Here is a 21111-nt window from a genome sequence, read left to right as displayed (position 1 = left end):
CCCGGATGAACAACAGCTGAGACAGCACTCAGGGTTTCGAAGAAATTTCAGCACGATCGAGGTTATTTCGTTATCTCTAGCCTTATTCTGACCTGCATATTTATACCTGCCTCTGGACATTTTCACTACATGCATCTGAAGAAGTGGGTCTTTGCCCACGAAAGCTTATGCTCCAATACATCTGTTAGTCTATAAGGTGCCACAGGACTCCTTGTCACTTTTGCAGAACTTGGTAAGTGACGTGTATGATGCTGGTAGACCAGGTGCCAGCTTATGCCAAGGACACTGGGCCTCTCTACACACTGACAAATGCGTAGTTTGAAGCCAGTCTGGCTGCCTATATATTAGCATTATTAAAACAGATAAGAGTTATAAGAATGTTATTTTCATGGAATGCTTGTAGGATGCTGTGTGTATTAATCACACTTATAATATCTATATTCCATGTTTAAGGTAATGCTTATGTATTTGTAATGATAAGACTGTTTGCTAAGACTCCCACAGTCAGGGGAAAAGCATTACTAAGTGTGAAATATTAGTTCACTACAAAAGGTGTTTGATAGTCCCCAGGGGTGGGGCTGGCAGCCAGTTCACTCTGGCCCCACTCCTAGGGAGTCCCCTGTATCGGAGGCAGCAGCGTGGGGTGGCAGCAGCCCCTATCTGCGAGGGGAGAGTGGGGGAGCGAGTTTCCTGTGGACAGAGGCTGTGCTAGCATCCCATGGAGCAGCCCCTTTCCATGGTGAGTCTGGGCTTACCATGGACAGAAGCTGCTCTGCAGCTGCCTCACCTGCCCTGCCTCACTGCTGTCTCTGATAGAGAGGCAGCAGCACAGAAGAGGAGGTCAAGCGGTGCATGTGAGCCGATACGCCTGGGGAGCTGGCTTGAAAGCCAGCTTCCTGTGTTTACCGGCTCCCGCCTGCCCCCTCATCCTATCTCCATCAGAGGCAGCAATGCTGGGGTGGGGGGGCAGGCAGCTCCCACTTCCCCCCTTGCTGCCTCTGAATGCACTGGCCAGGCCGGTAGACAAAGGGGGAGCCCCAGGAGAGCCCAAGCCTGACTTCTCCTGGTCCAGCCAACTCCTTTCTATGGGACCATTCAGGTCCCAAAGGTGATGGATCAGGGAGGTCCAACGTGTAGTACTTCTCAGTGGGTGCAATTACTAAAACAAATAAACAGTAACTTGTTATATGGAAAACATGGGGATATTATGTAATATATAGCTGAGAAAAAACACAATATCAGTATCAAGTAAGTTTGTTAAACACGGACAGTATTTTAGTAATGTGAATTATCAACATCACAGCAATCAAATACATTGCCAAAGTCCTGCATGATGAGCAGGCAACATCAATGTTTTTAGGGGCTGAGTTTTCATACACCGTTAGCGCCAGAAGGGAATATTATGATCTTATAGTCTGAACTGGCAAAAAACAGGCCAGAATTTTATCCAGTAACTCCTGCAAGTGGAGAAAACTATTCTTTCTACAACGAAGAGAAATGTTTTAACTTTAAACAGACAAGATTTAAGTGAGGTAACTATATTGGTATTTTGGCACTTAAATAACCATCTTAGTCAACTACTATTAATTCAGACATCAAAATATGGATTCATATGCTTAATGTCAAACATTCAAATCTGAAAATTGGGCCCTAGATAACAGACAGACAACAGCCGAAATCTTCAAATAAGCTCAAAGGTTAAGGACTGTTATGATGGTTGGCCCTTCAGTGAACATTTTTTAGATCACTGCTAATTATTATCAGAGGTGAAAAACTTAAAAATCCAGAAAATACCATTTTGTATTTAGGTTGAGCAATTAATACATGCACATGAATACACTAATACACAAACAATAAGTTATTTAGTTACACTTTCAAATATAATAGAAATAAATAATTTAATAAAATTAGAAATAGGGATAAAAACAGACAAGTGAGCAATTGTAAATTGCATCCAGGGTGTGAAAACATCTGCTAAAACACACTCTTTGCATAAGGTATCACTCATCACTTCTCAGTGAGAAAGAAGTGACAGTCTCTTCCACTTTTGTTTTAAACACACAATAATATGGTACGTAATTTTTGGTTCTTGCAGCAACTTGTTCCCCATGTAAGTAGAACACACTTTCAGGATTGCAGATGAGAAAATAAACAATAGTAAAAAAAAATTGTACCTGTTGATAGAAAAAGTTCAGTGTTGGCTTGTCCTCAGTAAACTGATTCAAAAATCCTTTTGGTAAATATCGGATTCGCAATTCATATCTAAAGAGACAGAAAACAGGATTATATCAACAGGGCAAGGAGAATAACCGCATCTCCCCTGTAATTTTTAAAGAACGGGGTAGACAAGGAGTTGTGTCCTCTCAAGGTCCGTTCCATATATAATTAAAACATAAAACCAAAACAAAACCTCTGTATAATTTGCAAGTGCTATTACATTTTAAAAAGCAATTACAGCTTAAATTTCATTAATTACAGTAAAACTCCAACCTACCAACCTAGTGAGGAACACTTAAATATATAAAAGGAAACCTCAATAGAGGGCTAGTTGTTATGGGGAGCTTGGAAAATAATACGGTCATGGGAGGAACAAGAGGGAAGCCATTGGAGGAATCTACCTAATATCTTAAATGATTATAAATAAATGCAAGGAGTATGGGGAAGAAACTGGAAGATCTGGAAGTATCAGCGTACAAACTAAATTAGAATTTAATTAGCACCACAGAGACTGGGTGGGATGAGTCTAATGACCAGATTATGGTACAGAAGCGTTATAGATTGATTAGGAAGGATTAAAGAATATTTAGATAGGTCCAGTGAACTCAAGATAGTGATTCAATTAATTCTAGGATACTTAAGAAACTACCTGAAGCCATCAGAACTATTAGCAACTGTCTTTGAGAACTCATGAAGGAGGGCTGCGATCAATATTCCCTCTATTGTTTCCATCGATGTGCAGAATACATTCTGTTATGTATTCGGAAGTATGTGTGGAATTGCACCACCAGTAGAAACACATGTTGCTGGCTTTGGGCATTCAGCTAATCATCTGAGCACCATTTGAATCTCTACCAGGTGGCTGCCCAAAGGCACAGCTTACAGGGAACCTGGATGTGATCCCAGAGGACTGGAGATGGGCAAGCATTGTATTATCTTTAATAATAATAATAATAATAATAATAATAATAAGGGGGACCAGGATAGCTAGAGACCAGTTGGCCAAATTTCAATACCTAGAAAGAGACTGGAACAAATGATTGAACAGTTAAGTTTGTGAGCATTTAGAGGATAACAAGGGTATAAGGAATAACCAGCATTAATTAGTCAAGAATAAATCAGGCCAAACCAACCTAATTTCCTTCTATGAGAGGTTACTGGCTTAGTGGATGAAGGAAGTCAGTAGATGTCATATATCTTTATTTTAGAAAGACTTTTGAAAGAGCCCCGCATGACACTCTTGTAAGCAAACTAGAGAAATAAGGTCTACATGATATTACTATAAAATGGGTGCAGAACTGGCTGGAAGAACACGCTCAAACAGGAGTTATCAAAAGGTTGCAGAATGAGAAGACACATCTAGTGGGATCCTACGAGGTCAGTTCTGGGTTTGGTACTACTGTCATGGTTCCAGGAACTCCTGCAAATTATTGTGGATCTATGCTCTAGGAAGACTTGTTTTATACTCGGCAAAGCTCCATTCTCTCCTTTCTACACACATTTCAGTGCCAAATATTTCAGTTAAATTTCTCCCTCCTCTTTAGGTACAGCTCTCTTGCTCTACATAGAACAAAATAGTAGTAAATCAGTTACTGAACTTGCAGCAAAACTAAAACATCACTGCAAAATTTTTCCTGGTTTATGTTCTTAGAAGCAAGTTTGAATTTGCTTGTTACTGTGATTATCATCCCTTTCTCACAAGTTGTATCAATTTGAATGAGTCTTCAAGTAGCAGACTATAAAAGTCTCTTTATTATCATATTAAGAGAATCCACTGTACTAAATATAGGCATCAATATGAAAAAACTTTTGATTTTTGCTTTCTGGACAAGTTGCCAAATTTCTGAAATCTTCATCTGTTAAGCCTTTTGTTCTTTAACTGTGCTAATCACTTATTTCTACAAGAATTTTTAACAAAGCAGATTCATCACCAATGTTAAAAATAACAATTTACATAATAGGATGCATCTAATGGTAACTGGCTTGTTACTGGATTATGGAATCTCAAATTAATTTGGAAGAGTAAGTGTTTTACAATTATTAAACGTATAATCTGCACATAAATTTGGTATAAAACACCTATGTTTGCTATGCTAGATCTTGCACATCGATGAAAGGGGAGAGCTATGCTAATTGTAGTATACAACTGTGTTCCTCAACTTCACTTTCCTCAATAGAATGAATGTTTATCAATGAACAAATAAGTACTCAGCTCCACTGACAGTCTCCAGTGTTCACTGATATCATCCTTTTGACTCATTTGGGGGTCTGTGACAGGTTGCTGCTAAAAAGAGGTGTGCTTTTTACCTTCAGATAACTAACTGTATGTGACATATCCCATGGTAAAAACATAATGAAGACAAAGCATTTTTGTTTTACCATCAGGTAAGGTAGGAAAGGTCAGCGTTATCCCCCCTATTTGGGGATGATCTCATCTAGTTTGCCACTCAGTAAAACTGAAGTGTTCTGTCTATACTGAGTTTTTACTTTGGAATAGCTCATCTGTGTGAGTTGCTCTACAGTAAAGAATGTACCTCTTTCAGCCGTGAAGACCAGGCGATAGTGGCATCTTAAAGCAAGCTCAAGCATTGGGAGAGAATGGACTCCCAACAAACAACTACTTCTTGCTCCTTCACTCACTACAGAATTGCACTCTGCTACTTTTCATTAGGGTGGTTACCCATTGGCAATGCTGTGAAAATGGGCCACAGATGCTTTTATAGCTGAACTGAATACTATGGGAACAGAGAAGAGATGTCTGGCTTAAACTGTGACTGAGCTTGTAGGTCTGAACTAATTACTTATCCTGAGTCTTAACTGCAGCCATAGGAGTCTACTGCAGTGCAGTGTGAGTAGAGCCACCTCCCTTAGTGCTCTTCTGCTCTGCTTCTTCCTCAGGACTGGAAATAGTACCCTGTAGCACCACAAAACTCCCTTATGCTAGGAATAGAATTTATTCCAAGAATTTTTATTATTTTCTATCTCCTTCTGCTAACAGCAAATATAATCTAAGCTTCTGTACTGATCTGAAAGAACATTAGAAAATACATTTCCCATCTATAGTGAATACATAGTCTTAAATTAAAATCACTAAAAAAGTTCTCATACCATGTTGTAGGAAGCTATTAGTTCAAGCACCATGCCAGGACTTCTCTTTTACTCTACTAATCTAAATATTTTAACAAGTGCTGTCATCTGATCCTAAATGCTCTGTTCTATAGTATTACAAATCTGACAGCAACATTTTGATTATTCATAGCAAATCTCTATAGGTATAAAAGGTACATCAGGCTGCTTGTATTCGATAAAGCATAAAATGATTCTCTGGAAACATGCTGAATAATTTATATCTTATCATTACACTTGTCTGAGGTTTTTATGCTACCCTTTTATCCAAACATCAAAACAATTACCTAACTTTGCTTTTAAAACTGATTAACTTTGTTTTGTAACGTGTAACTTATAGGGTTCCATCACATAATATAAATGAAAATGACACTTTTACAGTATGTAAGACATTTCCATGGCATAAATTAGTCTCATCTCATATTTGGTTCTGGTTATATTTTATGAACAGTATGTTTCCCTCCCTTCCACCCTCACACGCAGACACTTCAAAGCATTATATATGACCATTTGCTTGATCTGAATCATTATAGCATCTACGAAGCCATGAAATGTCATGTACACAATAAGAAAGTGTGCAGTATTTCTGACACCAATGTTTTAAACTTTCTCATTTAGAGTGACAGGCTAACCCAGTGAACTAAAACTCAAAGGATCAGATTCCAAATGTGGTAACCATTTATTAGTAAATTATCTAGAAATTTAAATTTCAAGAAATTAAGTGCAAACTGCTTCCTCTACTATAGTTCTTCAGAAGAACATATTTTTGTCTTTACAAATTATTAATAATCCCGTGTAAAATGTGTTATGGTAAAAAAATTGATTATATTCAGAAGGGATTATTTTGATCATCGAGTCTAACCTGCACAGGATTTACCTGAATTAACTGGCGGAATGTAAATTTCAGTAGACTTGCTTAATGAATTGCTCCGCTATATATTTGTTCATTTTTCTGACAGTTTTTCTATAGTTAACAATGCAGAAGAAAGACATTAAGGCAAACTGATCTGCATTCTTCTCTGGTTTGTAAATTAACAGATTTGGTAATTAAATCTCACCTGAAAAGCTTAACCTATTTCAACCTGCAGCATTTCAAACAGGAGAAAATAACATTTGTCTTAGTTAAATGATGGCTGCATTGTATGAAACTTAACACTTTCCTAAATTCTTTTAAAGAACATAAAATGCCCTTTTAGAAGCTCTTTGAAATGCATCACACCATTTTTATCTCTAGAACAGGGATACAATTAAGTAGGTCACTGGACCTACTACCTATTTTGCAAGTGTCACCCTACTCTTACCTACTCAAGGTTTGTAGGCTCAAGCTAGACTTCTCAGCTCTTCGCAGTTGGCAGAATTCCCTTCTAGCTAATGAGCCTTTCCTCTGGAATGGGAGAGGGGGGGAGTGAGAAGGAGGAGTGAAAAGGTTCTCATTTCCTTTATAAAACAGCAAATTATACAAAGTCTATGGCAAACAGAACAAAATGATTTGATTCAGAAATTAAATAGGTTTATAATCTTACTTCCATTCCTCTGGAGGGTGGGCTAATTCAAACCTCTCCCTCACATTGGACACACCCATGTCCAGATGTAGCCAGTGGACCTCCTCAGATTGCAGGTGACTGAGCCGTAATCCATAACAAGCCACATTCTTTACTTTGTGACTGTCCACTATCTTCTGAATTATGCCCTAAAACATATAAAAATGCACATTTGTTATGTATGGTTGACTCTAGTGTTTGTGAAAAAAATCTTTTTGTTCATGCTTTTAAAGGGTAACCATATCATACTTTACACAAAGGGCTAATCAATGGATCTGATGTAGCTACATTTATTCAGGATGCAAGAAAAGAAGTTTCTCGTTTTTAAAATCATAACCACAGTTCTGAATTTTTAGTTTTATGATCTTAACATGAATTTGTACTAGTCATGTATCTTACCAAAATTGAGCCCCCATGTGCTGTACATAGGGAAAATGCTGGGATGGGTGCAAATAAAAGGGAAAATTTGCAGAAAAAGGTATGGTTAAATCCGTGTTTCTAAAACTGTGGGTCCCCCCCCCCCGGGGGAGGGGTGTCGCAGTATCACAAAGTTTGAGAACCCCTGGGTTAAATATTATCTAACACTTCCACAAATCTTGACAGTCCCCACCTACTTTAGGAAAACTGTCATAAGCATTTGTCTTTTTTTATGTCTGAGCAGACAGGATTTAGTAAAAGATTAATTCATTCATGAATCCTTGGTTTTTCCATCTAACTCATCCTGGAAGGTCAACATTAATCTCTACAATGGCATAAACATTCCTTATGCAAGAGGCATCTTACTCAGGTAGATTTTTGGGAACAGAAGAATTGTACATCTTGTTTGTCCTTTAATAAATTATAGTTTAGAGACTATAAGGCAAGAAATACTTATAGTCTAAGAAATGATCATTTTTTCAGGAAGAACGGCTCTTGCGCAACAGGGGGTTTTTGTGCAAAAAGGAGCTGTGTAGACCAGATAGCCAACAATGGATAACAGACATCCTTAGTGGACTAGGGGGACAAGGCATTTGCCTGGGGGAGCTCAGGGTTTGGGGTTTGAGTCCTGTCCCCCCTTCCCCCACCCACCCTGGAAGCAGCCAGACAGCCACCATAACTGGCTCCTGTATTAGGAAGGCAGGATAAGGGATCCGCTGAAAGCTAGGGAAGGTTCTGGAGTGGCCTAGAAGATAGGGCATTGGCCTACAAAGCACAATGTCGTGGGTTTGAGTCCCACCCACCCTGGGAATGACCAAACAACAAAAACAGGGTGGGGTAGGTTCTTGAGTGGACTAGGGGATACAGCATTTGCCTACACAATTCCTTTCTGTGAAAAAACACCCTCTTGCGCAAGAGACGTTCTTCCTCGTTTTTTCAGGAAGAACAGCTCTTGCACAAGAGGGAGTTTTTGTGCAAAAAGGCCCCTAATTAATTATGCAAATAAAGCATGGCAATATGCTAATCCATGCTTCATTTGCATAGGCTTGTGCACAAGAGGGATTCAGTGTAGACATAGCCTCAGTGTGTTTACTATACTTTGCACAAATGATGTGCAAAATATGCAGAGCTCATTTCAGAAATCTGCCCATGAAGGACAATGTCTCATCAATAATGAAAATAGGAGCTGATGTTTTGAAAGGACAGTTTCTCTCAAACTGGAACTGGACTAAAGTGAGTTTGGGAAATGGAGTCAAGGTAAAATTGGATATTTTCTACAGAAAAAGCAATTAAAAATACTGATAGACAGGCCACAGTCAGATACTGCAACAGTAAATAATCAAGTGTGTGGGCAGAGAAGAAATGGGGAGGAGAGTCAAGAGCTTCCCTTTCAGCCTGGTATTTTCTAAAGGAATCAAGTAAATCAAGGGCCTAATTCTCATTGAAAGCCATTGGGACTGGGTGTCTAAATCCCTTTGAAATCCCAGACTCAATTTAAAAATAGAAAATATTTCTAAATCTTATTCCAGAAGAGTAAAACAGCTCTTCTGTTCATGTAACTAATCACACCAAAATCAAGTAAATAGCAAGACAGTATTCTTTTGAATTGGAAAAGTTGTCATTAATTCATAAGTTGATTATTGAGATAAAACAGTTTGAATACATGGTATTGTATTAGACCCCTGTACAACAGGTTAGCTGTGTTAAATAACATGTCTTCACTTAAGAGCTTAAACTCTAAATACACATTATGATTTTTGTTTTTGTATTATCCTATAAAATCTGAAAACATTTTAGCTAGAACATTTCACAGAAAAGTAAACATGCAGTGCTAGGCCATTCAGTGAGAAATTTAGAAAACATTTATAGAAGGGAGATGAAAGGTAAATAAACTCAATAGATGGATTAAGGAAAATAGATTCACCTCTCAAGTCTAGTAAATAGAGGAGAAATACTTTTACCATCTAATAAATTAAACACATTTACTAAAAAGTAAAGTGTGCTGAAAAATGAAATTAAGTTAAGACAACTTTAAATTTAATTATTTTACAAACTTGTAAGTTTACCAGAACACAAGTAGTGGTGTATACTGCAAATTGAAATCAATATAGCATTTTGCTACCAGGCTTCCTAAAACTATTCTAATACTTCAACTTGTCCCAAAAAATGGAAAAAAATTAGAAAACAATGTGATCAAGACACTCAAATTGACCTGTCTTCTCTGAAAACTTTTAATACTGAGAGTTCATTCATTTTGCACACACACAAAAAGTAAAGAAGTTTAATTTCAACTAATTGGGGACAGATCGTCAATCTTCACCTTGAGTATATCAAGGTCTCTCCACTGAGGAATATCCATTTACACGAAGTAAGGATCAGGCCCTGTTTGTGAAACATCTACATGCAAATAATCTAGTAAATCATTCCCACAGAGTAGAGCAGGGCTTTGTCTATTAGTGTTAAACAGCAGTAAAAGATTGAATTTTCAAGAGCTTTACTAGCAGGGTGGCCATAAGTTAGTCCAGTGGACTCAACTGTGACCCTTGTTAAATAAATACAGGGAAAGTGCTGGAGATCTGGAAAGCCTCCCCAGGCTGTCTAGAGACACTGCCAATGCCAGACAAAGCAACGGCCATAACTTTTGCAAGGATGACACAGCTTCTCTGTCTTGCATTCTAACAAGTGAATTTGTAAGTTAGAAAGTCTTGCCACAGGCATGCCTGATGCTCCTTATAACAGTGATTAGAATGTTTAATCAGAGGTTTTCAGACAATGTTGCTGATGAGTAACTGTACAGTAGCAACTAAAAACACCATGAACTAAGCTGTGACTAAATGTGACATGCTCTAACCACAGACAGTGATATCTGAAAATTTCACAAGCTTAAGTACATCCAATCTCTTTTAGCTCATGGAATTGTACAGGGTGTTCTAGGACCAGGACTGTAGTAAGGAATACCCGATTTCCAGTCCTGACTCTAACCATGACCATTGTGAGGCCTTGGGTACATTCCAACTTATCAGTTTCTCAGCTAAGGAATACACTTATCTCCCACACAGCGACATGATACAAATGAATGCTAATGCAGCACTTTACAAACTCCAAGTACCATGGAGTGTGCTGTTTCATTCAGGAAATATATTGGATTCTAATGATTCAAATAAGTCAGATTTAAAATTTCCATAGAAAAAACACAACTGTGAAATGCTCAAATTCATGCTTATTGCACTGGGATTAGCCAAATGCCTATTCATAAGAAACAATTCTGAGAATCTATTTCTCAAACTTAATTGCACCACCACCCACTTCTGACAACAAATATTAGCACACAATCCCAGGCCGGGAATGTGGGGACCAAAGACTGAGGCTCATCACCCTTGGTGAGGAGAGTCAAAGTACACCTGGTGGGGGTCCTTTAACCTTAGCCCCATCATCCCGGGCCGAAGCCGTCAGGCTTTAGCTTCAGCCCAAGGCAATAGGGTTGGGCTCCCGGGCTAAGCAAGTGTGATGCCAACTCTGGTGACCACATTAAAATGGGATCACTACCACTTTGGAGGTCCCAACTAGTGTTCACTCCAAGAATTTGAGGCCTGCGAACCCCCTCACTACAGCAATGCAGGAGCTGCTCAGCTGTCCTGGGGCGGGGCCTCCTGGTGGGCAGCTGCCCCACCCCAGAAGCGGCAGGGCAGGCACCATGCAGCCCTGGCCCTAGCTTCAGCCCTTCCCCAGAGCTGGAGCTGCGGGCTGTTTGGTAGGCGGTGGCTTCTCCTCCAGTGGCCCTAGCTAGGACCACAGCCAGAGCTACATCGCGGGCAGCTGATGGCTCCTCCTTCGGTGGCCGCAGCCAGGATCAGAGCCGGAGCAGCGTGGTAGTGGTGGTGCTGTTCTGGCAGCTGGGGCCATGTGGTGGTGGTGGTGCTGGGGGCAGGGCTGCTCCGGTGGTCGGGGCCATGTGGTGGTGATGGGACTGCTCCAGAGGCAGGGCCAATTGGGGCTGTGTGGTGGGGGGGCAGGGTAGGTGCTACATGGGAGAGTCTCTTGGGGAGCAGTGCCACTGGTGGGTGCCCCAGTGGCACACATCCGAACAAGCACACATGACCTCATTGTTGGCACACAAGACAAAATGCACTCTGCTCATGGAAGGAAAATCTTAGAGGGAATACTGGTCTCAGCCCACAGTTTGAGAATGACTGACCTAGGCTGACCTATACAACATACAGAACTTCCCCAAATTAATTCCTAGAGCATATCTTTTAGAAAAACATTCAATCTTGAATAAAAAATTGTCAGTGACGCAGAATCATCACAATCCTCGGCGAAATGTTGTAATGGTTATTTATCCTCACAGTCAACCCAGGCTAGTGACTGGGCTGCATGAGTGACCCTACATCATCTCAGTGGGCTGCAAGATTGTCCTAACCAAATCAGTCTCAGAAGATAGGGTAGTTTGCATCCAATCAAAGCACTGCAAGAAGGAGTGCACAACTCTTACAGGTCAAATGTTGTGTACAATTAGCACACAGCTCATTTCACATGCCCTTGCCTTAGGTGCATGTTACTTTAGCGTTACGGATAAGAAAAACTTTATGTGGAAGGAAACTAGCAGAATCTGGCGACTCTGCTCATGGGCAATAATAAATAAAATACCTTGCAGGCTGCACGCAGAACTCTGATGGGCCTCACGCACCCCTCAGGATACAAGTTGCCCACCGCTGCATTAGATCATGTTATACCCCTCTTGCTAGAATAAAGAGCCTATTATTAAATATTTACTGCCCATGTAGGTGCATATTGACTGTAACCTTCCTGTTATTAAGCTAAACAGACAGAGCTCCTTGAGTCTATCACAAATCATACTTGTGGCTCTTGTCTGAACCCTCTCTAATTTATCAACATCCTTCTTGAACTGTGGACACCAGAACTTAACACGGTATTCCTGTAGCACTCACACTAGTGTCATATACACAAGTAAAATAATCTCACTATTTCTATTTCAGATTTCCCTATTTATGGATCCAAGGATCACATTAGTATCTCGGCTTCAGCCCCACTGGGAGTTAATGTTCAGCTGATTATCTGGCGCAATCCCCAAAATCATTTGAAAGTCAAAGCTTCCTGAGAGAGCCTCCAGGATGTAAGTACAGCCTGCACTCATTGTTCCTATATACCTTTAGCTTCATTAAAAACATGTACTGTTTGCTCGCACTCAGTTTACCACACAGGCCCATTGATGGGTGCTCAAGGGGGCTACTGGCCAGAGCCCGTGGCTGATGCCGGCAGTGCTGTAGGGTCTAACCTGCCTCACTGCTCCAGGAACTGGCCAGTAGCATCACCACATCCCCTGGGAGGGGGAAAGGGAGTCTCCATATGTTGTCCATACCCCGAGCTCTGATTGGCTAGTAACTGTGGCCAATGGCAGCTGCAGGGGCGGTGCCTGTGGGCAGCAGTATGCTGAGCCACCTGCCCCCACTGCCTAGGTCAGGTGCTGCTGCCAGAGGGATGTGCCGGTCGCCTGTGGGAACCACCTGAGGTAACCACTGCCCTCCTCACCCCCGCCCTGCCCCAGCCTAGAACCTGTACCCCACACCTAAACTCTTTTGCACAGCCTGTACCACACTCATTCCCACACCCAAATTCTCTCCCAGAACCTGCATCTTGCACCCCCCACGCCAGCCTAGCAAAATGGTGGCAGAGAGTGGCCGATGGAAGAACGGGAGATGGAGTGAGCAGGGATGTGGCTTCAGAGAAGAGCTGGTTTAGGAGCATAGCCTCAGAGAAGGTGCAGGACAGGGAAAGGGTCTTTGGGATTACACGATTAGCAATTGTATTGGGCGGTTCATGTAGATGCCCTGGCCATGCCAGAAGAGTGCACCCAGCAGCTTGCTAGGCATCTGCTAGTGCTGGCACAGCACCACCCAGAGGTCAGAAGGACCACGTCCACACAGGCGCATTCTGTGTGCATATGGGAGCCCACTGGCTATTCTGGTCTGGGGCCTGGAATTGCTATCAGTAGATTTGTTCCCAGGCAATCTAGATCACTCCGTGTTACAGATCAGTCACCTTCATTATTTACCACTCCCCCAATTTTTGTGTCATCTGCAAAGTTTCGCAGTAATGATTTTGTTTTCTTCCGGGTCACTGACAAAAACAATAAATAACTAAGGCCAAGAACTGATCCCTGTAGGACCTCACAAGAAACACACTCACACGAAGAATCCATATTTACAATTACATTTTGAGATTTCTCAGTTAGCCATCTTTCAATGCTCTTAATGTGTGCCATATTAATTTTATACCATATAGTTTTTTAATGAAAATTACATGCGGAACCAAGAATATGTACAAATGTCTATTACTTCATCACTTTTACCTTTAGACAACCAAACTTGTCAGCTCATTAAAAAAGATTTTAAGTTAGATTGCCAGGATCTTTTTTCCAAAAACCCATGGTGATTGGCATTCATGATATTACTCTCCTTTAAGGATTTATTAATTGAATCCCATAACAGCCACTCCATAATCTGACCTGGAATAGATGTAGGACTGACAGGTTATAAAAAAAACAAGTCAAACTATCACGTTTTAAATATTTGCACAATATTAATTTTCTTCTGGGCTTTTGTTCCAGGACTGATTTCAAACCATTTGACATTTTACTGAAGAATAATGATATTGTTTTGGTAAAAATATTTTGCCTTTTGCCTGTCATCCAATGAGCTCAGAGTGCTTTACATCAACATAAGAAACGTAACAATATGCAAGTTATATACAAAGGATATTTCTGTTCAGTAGTAGTTGTAATAGCCTCATGATTATGGTATAAAAGGAGACCATTCATTGTTGCTTCTGGAAACAGGGCTACAGATTTATGTTCACAGTGCTATTTCTATAGATCTTTACCAAATTAAGTGTATATTTCGCCTTGGAAGGAGCACAACTATGTCCTGTCACCTGGCTCAGGTATCCATCCATAATGTGGGCATGTACTAAAGAGGAAATAAGAAAAATTGAGATACTTATGAAGTAGTAGAGGGTTTCTACTTTCTTACAATAATCCTCAAGAATGGTTTTCATATTTCTTAAACTCTGACAAGTTGTTTTGTCATTTGAACTGTTCCCATCACTCAAACACAGCTTCAGTTTCAAAAGTAAATGTGTCATTATTTCCACAAAAGTCTGTGTGGGAGATGGAGTGGTTCTTTCTATTGCCCAATAAAATCACCTGCGGGTTGGTTTTGGTCTGCATTCTGGCACTAATCAAATGATGAAAGATCCAAGTCAATTATATCTGAGCCATTTTCATCAGATGTGCAGGAAGTCTCCACACCCTCTTGTAAGTACTACATTTTTCTCAGATTCATTTTCACAAAATGACAGAAAAAAAGATCAACAGTTCCTATGAACTGTATTGTGTACTAATCTTGCCCTAATGCCTCTTATAGCTGACCCTCAGTGCACTAAAGCCTCTTTCCTCTTCTGAAAATTGTGTCACCAGATCACAGTCTCAGATCGCTTGTTAACTTGCATTCAGCCCAAACTATAAGCCATGGTGTAGGAATATCCAATGGTCTAAGGACCAAATGCAGAAGGAAACTTTGGGGCGTGGGGAGGAATGAGTAGACATTGTGAAGAAAGCCAACCAAGACAGAAATGGAAGAACACAGACTTTATGTGAGAGAATCAACGAATGAGAGTGGAGACTAGAAACCATCACGGAAGGACAGAGTTTAGGGGACAGAAAGATTAGAGAGAGGTAAAGAGAAAAAGACAAGAAAAAATTAATTGTAGAAGGAGAAAAACAAGGCAAGGCACAACTTAGAAAACTGCTTTAATTCCATGTTCCCCCATTTTACTGTATTTCTCCATTATGAACTGGGGAATTGAGAGGAAGAATGAGAATTCACTTTAACGTGGACAATAGTAGCATAGTGGAGGGAAGAAAAGATATTTTCAGGATGATTGTGGCTGAGAGCCAAGGATACAGCAGCTCCTAAAGTTTCCTAATTTGAGCATTGCCTTTCTGTGTAATGACAGAATGAGGACAATTCAAATCAACTATCAGTTTTATTGCTAGTGACCTCAAACCAGTTATTTGTATTTGCCTATAAAAAAGAGAGACATTAATATATGGCTATCCGTATTTAATGGATAAAAACATTTATGTACACACACATGCAAATTAATCCTCAGGCTCCTGGCGAATTGCCATCCTGGCCCTCCGTGTTGCACATTTTAGATACTTTTTCTATAGCCTGGTGTTACTGTATGCTTGTTTTCATGGTGCTTGTTTTATAAATCTTTCTAGCTCAACAACACAAAGAGCAGCTTATTTAGGAAGTGAGCATGTGGCAGAAGCACAAAACTATCAAAACTCCAATTTTGTAACAATCTGAGCAGTTGCTCTTATTGCTTGCAAAACTGCAAACTTAGGGCCAGATCCTCAGCTAGTGTAATTCAAGTTAGAGCCATTCACTTCTGACCCATGTATCATTATTATCAATCATCATCATCAATAATTTGTATTGTGTTAACCTCTAGAGGCACAAATCAGGGATCATGCTCTTTATGCCATCATGGCAAACATACATAATAAGTATTTACAGAAAGATATGCAATTGAACAGGTTACCTCTTCCTCCTATTTGGCCTACGAAGTGTATTCAGTCTTACCTAGTGACTTGAGTGAAAAATTCTGTGTGTCCTTTTTGCCCTGCAGAGTCAACTATCAGTTTTATTGCTAGTGGAAAGGGAGCTGGATTCTATTCCCTCTTTTGCAGGAAACAATAGTTTACTAACTTCAAGTTAGTTACCAGATCTGTCAAGTCTACAGGATTGGTCAGGCTTCTGCCCCACATCTGCCTTAGGGAATCCTGCGGTGGTAGCCTAAACCAGCCCATTCGGGAGGTAAATATTGAGTAAAACATCTAACTGGTTAAAGGATTAAAATTATATTGTATAACTGGTTAACCATGATGAGCAGCCAGGGCTAGGGTCTTACCAGGGCTATGAGCAGGCATGTGGGGGCCGCTGCAGCACAGCTGGGACCAGGGTCTAAAGCCATTTCTTCAGGATGGTCTACGGTCCTGTCTGCCCCTCCCAGGGCTGCTGTGGTGCAGCCATGGCCAGAGCTGATGCTGCACAGCCAGGTTCTGCTTGCCGCCACTGGGGTTGCTACAGCACAGTCAAGGCCAGAGCCTACTGAGGTGCAGCTGAGGTTCCACCAGCACTGAGGGCTTGGGCCACCCTTCCATCTGCCCCGGCAGGAGCCGCTGCAACAAGGCTGAGATCCAGGGCCACTGTTACATGGCTGGGGCCGAGTCCTGTCTGCCCCCACTGGGGCCACTGTGACACAGCTGAGGTTGGTGCCCTGCTAACCCCAATAAGGGACTTGGCCAGGGCCACTATCCTGTCTGCATTACCAGGGCCGCTGCAGTACCACTGCGGCTGGGGTCCCACCTGTCCCTACAGCATGGCTGCAGCCCCGCCTGCCCGCCATGCAGTCCCACCTGCTGCCCTGACTTGATTGGGTTCCAGTTGGCCAGCTCCATGTGACTGGCAGTGCAGTTAACAGTTACCAAGTAAACATTTCTAATGCTTGCCAGGTAACCAATTAACCTTTTACATCTACGGATCGGATGGTTCCCCTGTGGGACCTGATGTGGCCTGGGAGATTACCTGGGGGAACCTGGTGTGTGGTGGAAGCAAGGATTGGGCCCCCTATGCTCACCACAGCAGCGGGAACAGCCTGCTCTGCTCCACCGCCTACTGCCAGTTGCTTCACCCCAGCCTGCTCAGCTCTCTGTATGCCCCCTGGGTGACGCAGGGCTCACGAGAGCAGGTGAGGGCCAGGACGCTGTACTTCTTGCCCACGGTGAAGCAGAACGACCTCGCTGGGAGTTGGTGGAGTGCAGAGCAGGCTGCTGGGTCACTCTGCTTCCCACAGAGGTGGGGTGAGTGTGTGTGTGGGGATGGAGGTAGAACAAGGACAGGGCTTGTGGGAAGAGATGGAGCGAAGGCAGAGCAGGGGCTGAGCAGGGCAGGAAAGGAGGGGTCTGGGTGAGGCTGCACTAAGCCTGCGCCCCCCCCTTCCCACAGGGACAGCCCTGTCAATTTCTCTTATGGACCCTCATCAAAACAATAATTACCCCTGGAAGTACAATTGGTTAGCCTTGATCTGGGTTGGGGCCTCTAGATGCTACTATAATACAAACACCACCTTTGCCATTGGTTATCAGGCATAAGAAAGAAAGGAAAACAGCCCTTTCCACTCTCAGCCCCAACACATTTTAGCAGTCTATGACAGCGTTTCTTAAATTTTTTAAGACCAAGGAGCACCAAACAATTTTTTTTTAAATTAGGGACACTGGGGATTTTTTTGTTGAGGGGGGAAAAAAAGGTCAGAGAGTGGAGGGGAAGGGCCGGGAGGAAAGTTATTGAGGAAAAAAAGAGTTGGGGACAAGTTTTGAGACCCTCCTCACCCAAAAATAGTTTGCCTTCCCCTTTAAGATCGGCCATTTTTAATTCTGTTGCTCTCTGCAGCACACCTCCGACTTCCTCGTGGCATACCGGTGTACCGCGAAACACAGTTTAAGAAACACTGGTCTATGAGGTACTGCTGTGGTTCTGAGTCAAGTATAGGGACTGGGCCTGAGAGTGTCTTACCAGACCAGCATACTCTGTAGTATCAGATTTTGGAGCTGGTATTCCCACATCTGTCAGCAGAGACACAACCACTCCCTGTGTCAGAGAGTGGAGAAATTAAGCTGCTGCCTTTGACTCTGTAGTAGTAGCAAGTGAGAGTCTTGTTGGCAGTCTGGGAACAACATGGTTTCTCTCTGCTGCTACAGGGCTTCCCTACATATACAATAAAAGCTTTGTTATCCAGCATGCTGTGATAATAGGGGGTGCCAATCAGCCAAAAATTCCAGATAACTAAGTTATATTTGAAAATTGGTATTACTTTGGTGAAGAAGTAGAATGCAATAAAAGAAATGAAGTGAAGGTGGGTGATGGGAAGGATCACGTGAGGATTACCTGTTATGTTCCCTCCCTCTGGGGCATCTGGTGTTAGCCACTGTTGGCAGACAGGATACTGGGCTGGATGGACCGTTGGTCTGACGCAGTATGGCTGTTCTTACATTTTTAAGTATAAAATAATATATAGGTACTCAGCAATCCTATAGTTGTTCAGCATTGCAGAGTGTTTGGCTTCATGAGCGCTTAGGTGTAGATAGGTAAAATTTTCTATACAAGTGGATTATTTTATGACACTATGTATCACTAGAGCACTAAAACTATACTGAACATAATTTAATCTTTCTTTGATGATTCAGAAGGCACTGCAAGTTCCTGAAGTATCTCAGGGCCATCATTATCAACATCAATTATCACTGTAGACATAAAAAGTATAGGAGAATGGGCTGAAACTGTACTGACCCTAAGACACACCCTAAAAGCTGCTTTTTTGACTACATCCCTGATTTCTGTTTGCTTGCTTGTCTTTCTTCTGTCTCTCATGCATGAAATTAGAGAGCAACTGGACATGGATACCCTTCTGGGCAGCATACTAATCCCGGTTACTAGATTTAAGATTTGTATTGAGAGATATCAGAAATGCTGGTTAAAAGAGCTTTTTGGTTGGCATGGTACTGCATAACACAGCTTTTTACTATCCAAGGCTTCTTCTTGGATTTCCTCCTCATCACCAGAGTTAGACAAAACAAAGGACCAGGAAAAGGCTTTTGTACAAAATTCTTAACGCTCACAGCAAACTGTAGGCCAATAAGCTTAAAGCCCCCAAAACACCCTGTCAATAAAAATGGTTCCGGAAATGTCACTGTTAACATTAACTAGTAGATAAAAAAATAAATAAAACTATTTCAGTTCCAAAAGCATGCAGCTAGAGGGTGGGATTCTGCAGTACCCCCCGAATAACAGTTCTCAACTGCCTTCAAACATGCCCAGCTGGACAGATAGCCCACTCACGCGTCTGGTGGAACAACATTTTTAATTGACCCTGGAAATGCTTACTGTATACAAGTAAGTAATAGAAAGCCCTACTATGGGTCAAGAGCCATTACTGGGTTGTGGAACGTCAGGTACTGGGTCTCATTGCTGCAGGGTAATCAGGTGACCAATGGGTGCTAAGGCAGCTTCCTGCCTCTCCTGGCACGGCAGACTGTGCTGCACCCCAGAATTGGCCAACAACAGGCCTAGCTCCTAATGGGGGGGAGGGAAGAGCACACAGAGCTCCACCCACTGCCCCTGTCCTGAGCACTAGCTCTGTGCTCCCATTGTCTGGGAACCTGCTGCTGGCTGCTTCTGGGGTGCCGCACAGTCTGCTGTGCCAAAGCTCAAGTCCCCTCCTACACGCCAAAGCTCTCATCCTCACCTGGGAGTCTACACTTTAGTCAAATTATGTTGGGTCATGGGCAGCAGCAATTTTCTTCAACTGGGTCATGAGGGGAAAAAAGCTTGAAAACCACTGCCCTAAGGAAAGAACACAGAAAGAATAAACAAGAGACTGAATTAGTGCCCTCATAAAAAATTTTTTAAAAAAAAGCAACTGCTCAGATTCCAGCAACAAGAAAAGAATATTTTGTAGAAGTGTGAATAAAACTCCAAGCACCTTACAAATTTCAGCAGCAGACAAATTCCTGAGACAAACTTGCGAAGCTGCTAGCTAGAGACCTCAAGAGTTCATTGAGTCCAACCCCCTGCCCAAAGCAGGACCAATCCCAACTAAATCATCCTAGCCACAGCTTTGTTAAGCCAAGACTTAAAAACCTCTAGGCCTGGAGATTCCACCGCCTCCCTAGGTAACCCATTCCAGTGCTTCACCACCCTGCTAGGGAAACAGTTTTTCTTAATATCCAACCTAGACCTCTCCCACTGTAACTTGAGACCATTGCTCCTTGTTCTGCCATCCATCACTACTGAGAACAGCCTCTCCCCATCCTCTTTGGAACCTCCCTTCGGGAAGTTGAAGGCTGCTCACTCTTCTCTTCTGCAGACTAAATAAGCCCAAAATCCCTCAGCCTCTTCTTGTAGGTCAAGTGCTCCAGCACTCTAATCATTCTGGATGCCCTCTGCTGGACCCTCTCCAATGTGTCCACATCCTTTCTGTAGTGGGGGGCCCAGAATTGGACGAAATATTCCAGATGTGGTGTCACTAGTGCCGAATAAAGGGGAATAATCACTTGGCTAGATCTGCTGGCAATGCTCCTCCTAATGCACCCTAATATGACAATAGCCTTCTTGGCATATTGTTGTGGAAAACAGTGTTGGTATATATGGGAATCAATCCCAAAAGCCTAAATCTCTCTCTCTCTCTCTCTCTCTCTCTCCTTTTTGATGTGATGGCTAATAGAAAATCCTTGTTCAAAGACAAATTACTAGAAGGCTGCACTAGGGATGTTAAAGACTAGTTGACTATCTGATAAGCATTTGCTTATCGGATAGTCTTCTGACTAGTCGATAGCCCTCCTCCCCCTCCACTGCTGCCTCTATGAGACAGAGGCAGAAAAGGGATGGGGGGGGGGGGGAAGAAGGGGTACTTCAAAGTGATAGTGACACACAGTGGTGCTGCCTTTTTTAAATCCCAAGGTGGCCGCTGCACAGCTAATCCGCGGATCAGCTGTGTGGTGGGCTGCTCCTTTAAAACGCTGCCTCCATGCATTTCAAAGGGGCAGCTGCTGTGGAGCCCGGAGTCAGCTGGGGACTTCTAGCTGACCGCAGGCTCCCTGCAGCATTTCCCCAGAACCTGGGATCAGCTGGGGAGTTCCCAGCTGACCCCAGGTTCTGAGTAAGTG

At 42.2% G+C, this 21111-nt stretch overlaps 1 protein-coding gene across 13 annotated transcripts in view; it reads right to left on the bottom strand.

Annotated features, from left to right (window-relative positions):
- Positions 1–21111, bottom strand: part of PTK2 (protein tyrosine kinase 2) — a 327060-nt gene that overhangs the window by 169190 nt on the left and 136759 nt on the right. For all 13 annotated transcript variants that reach the window (XM_075920047.2, XM_089776148.1, XM_075920050.2 and 10 more), the window contains 2 exons: positions 6867–7033; positions 2175–2262 (listed from right to left, as the gene is read on the bottom strand). In XM_075920047.2, the coding sequence (XP_075776162.1) occupies positions 2175–2262; positions 6867–7033 (255 nt within the window). The remainder of the gene's footprint in view (positions 1–2174; positions 2263–6866; positions 7034–21111) is intronic.

This window comes from Pelodiscus sinensis, chromosome 2, assembly GCF_052426305.1.
Source record: "Pelodiscus sinensis isolate ZL-2025 chromosome 2, ASM5242630v1, whole genome shotgun sequence".
NCBI classification, from domain to species: Eukaryota; Metazoa; Chordata; order Testudines; family Trionychidae; genus Pelodiscus; species Pelodiscus sinensis.
This window is presented reverse-complemented; position numbering and strand designations above follow the sequence as displayed.